Source organism: Mus caroli, chromosome 2 (assembly GCF_900094665.2).
Source record: "Mus caroli chromosome 2, CAROLI_EIJ_v1.1, whole genome shotgun sequence".
NCBI lineage: Eukaryota > Metazoa > Chordata > Mammalia > Rodentia > Muridae > Mus > Mus caroli.
The window spans coordinates 83,187,172-83,198,375 of NC_034571.1; the positions used below are offsets into that span (position 1 = coordinate 83,187,172).

General features: G+C 34.3%; 1 protein-coding gene across 1 annotated transcript; it reads right to left on the reverse strand.

Annotated features, from left to right (window-relative positions):
- Positions 1–790: 790 nt before the first annotated feature.
- Positions 791–1,804, reverse strand: LOC110289569 (olfactory receptor 4C15-like). Its single transcript, XM_021155843.1, has one exon. The coding sequence runs from the start codon at positions 1,770–1,772 to the stop codon at positions 837–839; it is 936 nt and encodes a 311-aa protein (XP_021011502.1). The 5' UTR covers positions 1,773–1,804; the 3' UTR covers positions 791–836.
- Positions 1,805–11,204: the final 9,400 nt, after the last annotated feature.

Sequence of the window (11,204 nt, forward strand, 5' to 3'; positions counted from 1 at the left end):
AGAACACCAAGAGGTGAAGTTCTGTTTTTGCTCCTCTTTCTGCATATTAAGGTTCTAAGATCTGACAAACCATTTATCTCTTAGAAATATTTCTCTTTTTCTTCTCATAATTACAAATGTACTTTATTTTGTAAGTCAACTTTTTAAATGAAAATACTGAGAATGTGTAGAATTTTCCTAGTTCCAAAAGGAAGAATCAGAATGTCAAAAATTCTACTAGTTTTAAAAGGAAGAGTCTCTTTAATTCAGGGATTTTTAAGATGAGCTGGCTTTAATTATCACATAACAATATTGAATAGCAAAGTCAGAATAAAAGCTTTAACAGAGAAAAACAGTTTTCTCATCTCAAAATTATTGTCCACCATAGAAAATGATGTCTTCATAATGAGTTAATAAATGCCATACCCGCACAAATCAGTATTGATGCTTTTATGCTTTGCTTTTAGTTTTCTGAGTGTAAGTTTTTTATGCATGTCAATGTATGTATGCCTATCTATTATGTGGTATGAGACATAAATATCTATATATATGAGGGATAGACAGTACTTCTTCCGATACACATGAACTTAGAGCCAAAAGAAGGTACTTATTATGACTATCTATGACACCAAATGCCATTCCTTTGTGCCAAAGTCTCCACTAATCCTTGAACTCACTGTTGTTGACTAGCAGTCTAGTGAGCCCGTTGAATTCATTAGTCTTAATTTCATAATTGGGTTAAACATGGAATGTTATGGCTTGCTTCTTACAAGGGTTCTGAGAATCCCAACTCATATCATAATTAGCAACTGCTCTGACCCATTGACCAATCTCCTCGGCACTATAAGTATAATATTTTAATAGTTATCAGAAACCACTTTAGATCTTCTGCACATTTTCTTGATGGCATTCTTCATTTCCTTATTCCTGAAAGTGTAAACCATAGGATTGAGCAGTGGTGTTACGACATTGACAAATATGACCACATACTTCTCATATGGGAATGGTGATGTAGTTCGTGCATATATTAATATGCATGGAACAAAGAACAAAACAACAACTGTAATATGGGATCCACAGGTAGAAAGAGCTTTAAGTCGTCCTTCAGTACTATGGCCTCTCAGAGAGAACAAGATGACACAATAGGAGACAAGCAGTAAGGAGAAAATAATGATGCAGATAGAGCCACTATTTGCAAAGACCAAAAAGACAAAAATGTGTGTATCAGTGCAAGCAAGCTTGAGTAATGGGAATAAGTCACAGATATAATTATCAATAACATTGGGTCCACAGAACGGTAACTGCAAAGTAAAGATAATTTGTATAATAGAATGTAAGAATCCCCCTGTCCAGGCTACCCCCACCAAAACACCACAGAGTCTCCAGGTCATGATGGAGGAGTAATGAAGGGGTTTGCAAATGGCCACATAGCGGTCATAGGCCATGGCTGCCAGGACAATGACCTCTGCACCAGTGAAGAAGTGAAAAGCAAACAGTTGTGTCATGCAGCCTTCAAAGGAGATGGTCTTCCTCTCATAGAAGAAATCTAAAATAAGCTTGGGTGTGACAACAGTAGAAGTGCAAGTATCTAGTAAGGACAGGAATATCAAGAAGAAGTACATGGGAGAACCCAGCAATGCAGGGCTGTAGATGATGGTTGCTATAATCATCATGTTGCCTCCAATTGTTGCTAGGTATACCAACAGAAATACCACAAACAGTATCTTCTCAATTTTGGGATTCTGAGAAAGCCCCAAGAGTATGAACTCATTGACAATGCTCTGGTTTCCCATGATTTTCAAAAATAAGGTGGAAGCAAAATATGTTCATGTAAAAATCTGTAATAATGATAAAAATATCATATAACTTTATTATGTCAATAATCAAAATGACATTCATATGAATTGATTGATTTTGTTATAATTTTAAACAAAATTTTAAAAATTAAAGAGTATATTTCTTTGATATAAAATTGAGACATAAAATTATTAATTACTTAAAATCAATTACACTTTTATTTTAAGGATTAAAAAATCTAAAAGTATCTCCTCTAACTCGGGTTAGAGGACAGAGATAGTTTACTCGTGAAGTGCCCATTTTTATAATTTTTTATTGATGTGAAACATCAGAAGATAACTTGAAACTACATTGTACATATGAACAAAATACTATAACATTAATTGTATCAGACATTCAAATCAGATGATGCAGTTGTGTGGAGACTGCAATGACTGATTGAAGCATTGCCTAATTAGCCAATAGAAAATAAAAGGCAAACTAATATAAGGTGCTCCTAACATTATTTTTATATTTTAAATCTCTTTAAAAGTACAAAATAGATTGTAACTTCAGATAAATTAATTAATTCTTTGTAATAATGAATTAGCAGTGCTGTGGGTCAGCATTACAAATCAAATGAACATATGTTAAATGAGGTAAAATGCCCCTCTTAATTCATCATTTAAAAACATGATCAAAAGTTGGTAAAACTTATGCTGCTGTCATGGAATCACAGTGAGATTGTTGAAAAAATAAATGACTTCTGCTCAAGACTCAACCTCATAGGCAGTGTAAGAAGAAGGGTAGTTGCTATTTATTTCTGTACAAGTTACAATAAAATTTAAGGCACAGAAAAATCTTATTAATTCAGGAATATAAGAGACAGAGGCCTCCATACTAACAGGTCTTCATAGAATCAGAAAATATGAAGGGTTTTTTTTTCTTTCCTAGTGAGGATTTTATGTCACTGTTGTTCTATATAGTCTCCCCTCTATAAACATTAAAGAATCTTTTTATGCTTTCTGTGTTTGAATGAAGTATACTCATAACATAAAAAGAGTAAATGCTTATTCCGAAGATGATAGACTAGTCACATATGGAAATTGTTGAAACACATAGCTGAAGAGAAATATCTTGTTGATTATAATTTAGACCCTTCAGATTCAATTAATTGGCATTTACTTATACAAAGTTAACTTGTTTAAGAAAATATTATTCTATAAGGCATAATACAGGGCATGATTTAATTTTATATTAAATTACCATAAAGCATATTCATAAATAGCATACATGCTCATCTCTAAGTGTTATGTGGAGGGGCAAATGAAAAATGTTAAAATGTCATTCATTGTAACATTTACTTACTATAATAAGGACAGTGTACTCATTTGAAAACTCAGCTACCTTACCTGTAGACAGCAGTTCCATAAACACTACAAAAGTAGTATAGCTCACTATCATCTGTAATATGAAATCTATATCCATCTGCAAGCTAAAGCCAAGGAAAGAGCTGTATAAAACTATTCTGAGTTATTAGATCAGACAGTGTTCAAAAATAATTTACAAGGAGGTTAATTTACATGTTATCATTCAGTGACAAAGCAGAAAAAGCAGACTTGCAATGAATAAGACAAAGACAGGGCATGTTACACATGCTTGAAAACATCATAAAGAAACATGACATTTCTTAAAATGATGATACTTGGAAATAGAAAAGGAAACTGCTCTAGACTCCTGAGATTTATATTCAGATACACATCTTTGCTATTTTCTGTAGCATAGATCAGGTTATGTTATGGCCCTAAAAATGTATAAGCTTTAGGATTCAGTTATAAAAGTTGATTTCAGTAATAATGTTGGGTTTGGTGTCTGCAGGCGGGATGAATACCTAGGTGGAGTGGTTTCTGGATGGTGGGTCCTTCAGTCTCTGCTCCATCCAAGAAGAACTTGCAGACAGGAGCCTAGTATAGCTGTTTCCTGAGAGGTTCTGCCAGCCCTCGACCAGTGCAGATGCAGATACTCACAGCCAACTATCGGACTGAGCCCAGGGACCATAATGAAAGAGTTAGGGGAAGAACTGAAGGAGCTGAAGGGGATTGCAACCCCATAGGAAGAACAACAATATCAACTAACCTGAACAGCCAGAACTCCCAGGAACTAAACCACCAACCAAAGAATACACATGGAGGGGCCCATGGCTCCAGCTACATATGTAGCAGAAGATTGTCTTATCTGGCCTCAATGGGAGAGGAGGCCCTTGGTCCTGTGGAGGTATAATACTCCAACGTCAGGGGAAGCTACAGTGGAGAGGCAGGAATGGGGGTAGGGTAGAGGAGCAAGGCAAAGGGAAAAGGGGAGGGGATAGGAGGTTTGCAGAGGGGAAACTTGGAAGAGGGACAACATTTGAAATGTAAATCGACAAAATAACTAATAAAAATGTTGATTTAATGGGAAGCTCTTTTGTGAAAATCATGTAAAAAATAATGATGACGCTTCATGATGGTGGAGCATGCCTTTAATCCAAGCACTTAGAAGGCAGAGGAACATGTGAGTTTGAGAGCAGCCTGTTTTACAGAGCAAATTCTAGGACAGCCAATGGTACATAGTGAAATCATGTCTCAATCCATTTCCCCTAAATGATGAAATAAGAAGTGCATGAAGAGAAATTACATATTAAAAAGAAGATTCCTCACAAAATGACACAGGGCTTAGAAGGTAATTATAGTGTTAAGTCTTGCACTTGTATAGCAAAATCTCATGAGTGATTTTCTTCATTTTTATTCACGAAGTAAACTCTTATTTCATTGATTGCAGTAGGATAAGACAACTTCAATGCATAATAGATTCTAACTTTCTTAATCCATATTGCATTGTGTTTGCCCCCATATCCACTCAAAGGCATTTCTGTTACAAAGAGGTTTGTAAATACCTATTTTTTAGTGGTTGCTTCTAATGTATGAAGAGAAGCAAATATGACTACTATAAATTATGTCTATGAAAAAATTAACTTTTGTGTTCTATTCAATATGCTCAGTAGTTCTTAACTAATTATCATTTCTGTATTAAAGTGTTTCTAAAATATAAGTTATTTAGAACTATATTAAATATCAGCTATCCTGGCATCCAGAATGGAAAGTACAGTGTAATCAGATTTATGATCACAAAGTGTATGATATTATCATTTAGAAGTTAATTGGCTTAAAAATAAGTAGTCTGAATTGAGTTACACAACTTATAAAGGGATAATAATTGAAATTCAGTCTAAACATAAGTAAAACTTCCTGTGTAGTTGAGGTAGTTGTATACCTATATTGTTAAACACATTCATGGCAAAACATTATACTCATACCTAATGAAACTGAGGGAGTAATATTCTAGAGCCATCTATACATTTTTGTCTGTGCTATTCAAAATTAGACTACATAAAACTGTTAAAAAGAAGTTTTTAAATATCTACTTTCTCTGTAGGTGCTTCTAAGAGAAGTAAATATGATTACCACAAATTGTATTCATGTGTGAAATTGTCTAAAAATGAGCAAAAAAATACTTTAAAGTAGGTATTCAACAATTTGGCATGTAATAGTCGTGTGCAATTGAATCTGCTATGACACCTCAAAGAGTTTGGGCAAAGAATTACACATGAGAGTTCTATATTTTAGAAAAATTGACAAAGTCAGATGTAGCACAATCTGGAAACTAATCCATCATGTAGCTTTTGATGACACTGAACTACTGATCATTATGGTTCACCTTTAAGTACTAAGATTACAAGCCCCTGCTGCCTCATACAGACCAATCAAAAATATTTGTAAGCATATTTTATCAAAAGGAACATGTGCCTGTTTATGTCAGCATTATTTTAATCAGTGCCTGCATATCTAAAGTGTGGTGGAATATTAATCCATCAAAATAAAAAGTCTTCTTATAATCACATCTTAAAATGTATTCAATTACTGTGACACCACTTCATTCATGTAGACATTTAGAACACATATTACAATAATTGCAGACCCCATAAGCATGTTTTCATTTTGAACCAGGCCTCTATACCCAAAATTGAATTCTAAAAATTAGATGAGAAAATTTTACAATAGAATCTAATATGGATTCTAAATTACTGAAAAATAAAAGAAGCCAAGCATTCATAAGAATTAAGATATGCAAATAAGACTCTTACAAATTACTATCACATGGCTGTATAACTAAAACTAATTATATGACAGTAAAGAAAACATATTTTAAAAGTTTAAGAGGAAAAGTAAACTGAAGATGAAATGTTCACTTATAAATGCATTAAATATATTCTATAAGATATATCTAAGGTAACATAAATTGGTAGCTTTTATTTGTAGTAAATATTTTAATCAAAATACTTAAAATTGAACACTAAGATTACACCCACAAAAGTAAACTACAATTTGAAGCTTGAAGATAACTCACAAGATTAACCAAAAGTGGACCAAATGAGCTAACATAACAGGCCATTTTATAGTAACCTTTCCATGAATGACTACAGATTCATACTTTCCCACTACAATACTCTTTGATATAAAATTCACATTGTCATGTAGAAACCAATTTGTTTTCTCCATAGTTCTGATATACTTTATTATTTTATTTCCTCTAAGAGTCATGCACTTCAGGTTTCTCATCTATTTCTGATCTGGCTCAGAGGTCCTTCACTGCAGAAGTGTGGCCACCAAGCCATTTCCTGAGCAGTGACCAAGGGGAGTACAACCCCCTGATTCTACCATTCATGTCATGTACTGTTTCCTTTCCATTCAAAGTTATAAATCCAACTTACCCAATATAGTAGAATATCTTTGCTATCTATGTAGTGTATTTTTCATATAAAATCATCAGAGGGATGAATAGAATGATTATCATTATAAAATATTGGTTTAAAATGTATGCCAACCAAATACTGTTATTATGAATGATGGAATACTATTCAAATTGTCCCATATCTTTACCTCTGTGAACACATTTCAATTCTTATCTGAGAATGTTATCTTTCAGTAAATGACACAGTTCTTGTATGTGTGTTCTTGTATTGTATGTTTGTGTCTAAGCAAGTTTCTTTCTATTACCCTAGGAAATCTGCTCTCTTCACATTCTCTTCACAATTCTTTTGGTTTCTACTCAATGTTGCTCTTTAATTTCCCAAAATGTATAAACTTTACTCTCTTACTAGTTCCTAAGTAATTTGTTGTTTCTTTCCATATTTGTCCTAATGAATTTCTGAAGCTCCTCTTTGATGTCTTGGTGATGCATTTTGTTTTAAGAGCAAGATGAAATCACATCTACCAGCACTGAAGCAGTTCAGAACTTTAGCTGTTTAGATTTCCTGATCAGTTCTAAGGTTAAGCCTCATGCTTATGAGAAATTAAGTGGAAATGGTTTAACAGAAGACTTTACTTTGTGACATTTCCTGGACCATGTTGGGGTATTTGTGGTAGGAGACACTTTGGATTTACTATCAGCACATCTGTAAGGCAGTGGAAGAACTTCAGTTTTTCACACCCTTGTGAAACACATTCATCACACATGCTCAAAGCTTTCAATCTAACAATCAAAATGCAATTAAATGTTGTTTCCTCTAAAACAAGCAGTTATGAAGCAAATAGACCCTGACTGTATTAAGCACAGCTTACTGCCCCCAATACCTAACTATTAAATCACTATATCACAAATTAAAAATCATTTCTAAAAATGTATAATATGCTTGCTATACCTTACCAAGAGTCACTTCTTTGAAAAATCTGAGGATATCCATCCTTTCCAGTCAGTACTGACAAAGATTCTCTGCCTGTTTCAGTCCGTTCCTTGAACATCTGAGGGAAATAGGAGGGCAGCTCTGACAGTGAGGGTGGAGGATGTTGTCTCTGCTTCTCAAGTGCTCAGTTTATCACCGTCGTTGAATGAAACATAAAGTCCTCCCTCACTGCATCTGAAATTTGAAGTTTTCCTGTGATATCCTGAACCTATGAGATGAAGTTTTAGTCTCCTGGGATTTGAAATCCCACCTCCCACGTTAAATACCAAGACACAGTTCTATACATTTTTTTAAACTTTCTTACATCTATGTCTATAGAGAGCAAATCAAGCCCTGAGTTAGTGAAATTTTGAAAGAATGTATATTTTTGACATAGGTACCACCATAAAGAGGACTCTAAAGTATTCTATCAATGGGACCTTGGTAAAGCCTTCTCATACAAGTTCAGAAAGGCAAAAACATGCTCTTTCCAAGTACACGTGTTTATCAGTGTATACAAAATCTAGGAACTACAGTGTTAATCTCCCTGATTTTTACAGCTTAAGACTGCTCATCTACAGAGACCTCCTACGGAGATTAGCTAAGACCACTCTACCTTGCACTGTATATAACAAACTCTCTAAGTTTCAAGTTTTGGTGGTGGTAGTAAGTTCAGCTTCATCAGAGCATACATCCCACCTGGCCCTAGCTTTTCTGTATGCATATGTATGTCTGTCTTTTCTTCATTCCTTTGTTGCCCTTAGACAGGGTTCTAGGACTCAAGCCACATGCAATATGTGCATCAGAAATTACATTTTTATGAGAATTTTTTTATTTGTTAGTATGTTCTCATATTATTAGTTTGAAAAATAGTACACTATTTTATATTGCATGGAATACATTTTTTCTGTGTAGAATTGGGACAAACAACTTTTGTCAGAAATAATATACCAGTTAATCTATAAGGAAATATACATCATTTTCTGAAACACTACCAAAAGACTATTTATTAAAGAAGTATGTTGTATATAAATATTTGTGGTATATATTAATAGGATTGTCAATTATTCCTTGTAAGAATATTTTTTACATTTTACTTAATTTTATAATTATATACATTCATATTATGTATTATAATGACACTATCTACCCATAATCTTTTCTTCTTCTTCTTGCAATCTTCAGGATCTTAGTATTATTAGCACTTGTGTTTCTACTATATGCTTATATTTTTATTGACTACTGGACTTAAAGGCAGTTTCTTGCATAAGGACAGAAAAAGAGGCTTTTTACTGGACTATAGGCAAATTACCTTTACCCAGACTTATCTCTAGTAGGTAATGACTCAAAAAGGAAAAAATTAGTTTTCTTCAATGGAGTTTCATTAGTATACAAACCACAATTAAGTTAGGACCCTTTCCCAGCAGGTTATGTCCAACACAAATGAACAGAGAGTATTTTTGAAGGTTTTCTATTTATAGGATTTCTGTATACAAATATGTGTAGGTAGCTGTATGTATGTGTGTGTGTGTGTGTGTGTGTGTGTGTGTGTGTGTGTAGTGTGTGTGTGTAGAGTGTGTGTGTGTGTTTGTGTGTGTATGTGTGTGTGTGTGTGTGTGGTGTCCATCTGTGTACCTGTGTGTGTATCAGTGTCTGTATGAGTTTCTTGTGACTTTTCTTTGACTCTTTTTATCTCTTTGCTTATTTGCTTTGTCCTATTTTGTTTTGGTTTTATAATATTATTTTCTTATTTCATTAATTTTTAGAATCTTTAAAAATGAGAGAGAGAAAATGGTAGGGAATTGGGTAAGTAGAAAGGTGAAAAGGGTCTTAAAGAAGTTAGGGTAGAGAAAAGAAGGATCAGTAGATATTGATAAGAAAGTCTATTTTCAATATAAAAATGAGCGGAAGCAATAACTGTTAGAAGATATTAGCAAATTCTAATCTTTAAACTAGGAGGAATGGAAATAGGCAGAAAGTTCTCAGTGTTATTATGTGTCTAAAATTTGTATTTAATTTCTCCTGGCATATTCTTACCAGAGTCCACAATTGGATACTAGATACAAATTGAATAATCAAGATAATATTTGAAATTGACATATGAGAAATATATTTTGCATATAATATTATGATTAGATTATGATTCATATTTTCAATTAAAATCACAAAATACCATAAAACAATTGAACAACCAGGAACATATGTGTATCCATTCTTCTGTTGAGGGACATCTGGGTTCTTTCCAGCTTCTGGCTATTATAAACACAAGAAAAACAAGAAAAGGGCAGACCAATGGGTGGATACTTCATTCCTCCTTAGAACAGGGAACAAAATACCCATGAAAGGAGTTACAGAGGCAAAGTTTGGAGTTAAGACGAAAGGATGGTCTATCCAGAAACTACCCCACCCAGGGATCCATCCCATAATCAGCCACCAAACCCAGACACTATTGCATATGTCAGAAAGATTTTGCTGAAGGGACCCTGTTATAGCTGTCTCGTATGAGGCTATGCCAGTGCCCAGCAAATACAGAAGTGGATGCTCACAGTCAGCTATAAGATGGAACACAGGGCCCCCAATGGAGAAGCTAGAGAAAACATCCAAGGAGCTGAAGGGGTCTGCAACCCTATAAGTGGAACAACAATATGAACTAACTAGTACCCCCAGAGCTCATATCTCTAGCTGCATATTTATCAGAAGATGGCCTAGTTGGCCATCACTGGGAAGAGAGGCCCCTTGGTATTACAAACTTTATATGCCCCAGTACAGGGGAATGCCAGGGCCAAGAAGCAGGAGTGGGTGGGTAGGGGATAAGGGTGGAGGGAGGGTATAGGAAACTTTCGGGATAGCATTTGAAATGTATATAAAGAAAATATCTAATAAAATAAATTTAATAAAAGAATCTCTAAGTGTATAGTGAGGATATTAAGAAGTCATATCTGACAAGAGTCAAACACATGACAGTCATAGAGATTAGGTGGGCAAATCACCCTAACACATGCAGGATTTTGTTGCACATTTGTTCTTATCAACACACTTTATTCAGATACTGTTCTACCAATATCTTAATACTTTACTCACCAAAGAAAATCAATACAATATTGCACATCCTCTACAGGATCCTATATTTTGGCTCTGGTAAATAAAAGGAAACAGACACAGAATTTTGAATTATTTTGCCCATAAAATTCAATTGGCCTGTTAGTACTCTCAGTTATAAAGGAAAATATGTAATTAAATTAGTTTTCTGAACATTCAACTTGATATCTTGGCTTTGTAAAACCAAAGCCAATAAGTGACCTAACATGTGTTAATTTTAGTGATTTCTATTGATAATTACTTGAATGTAATGATTTTCATATGTATACATAAAGTAAGGATCCCAAAATTATCAAACAAATTCATTTTGTTATTCTTTTTAATACTAATTTTAAACCTAGGTCTTCTGGGGCTGGTTAAATGACTCAGCAGATAAGAGACTGCTCTTCTGGAGTTCCTGAGTTCAAATCCCAGCAACCACATGGTGGCTCATAACCATCCATAATAAGAAACAAATTTTAAAAAAAAGTCTATGATCCAGAGAGAATGGAGCGGAGCAAGCTGTGGGCCAGAGCAAGCAGGGCCTGAGCAAGGATGGAGGTGTGGCTCTCTCTCTCTCTCTCTCTCTCTCTCTCTCTCTCTCTCTCTCTCT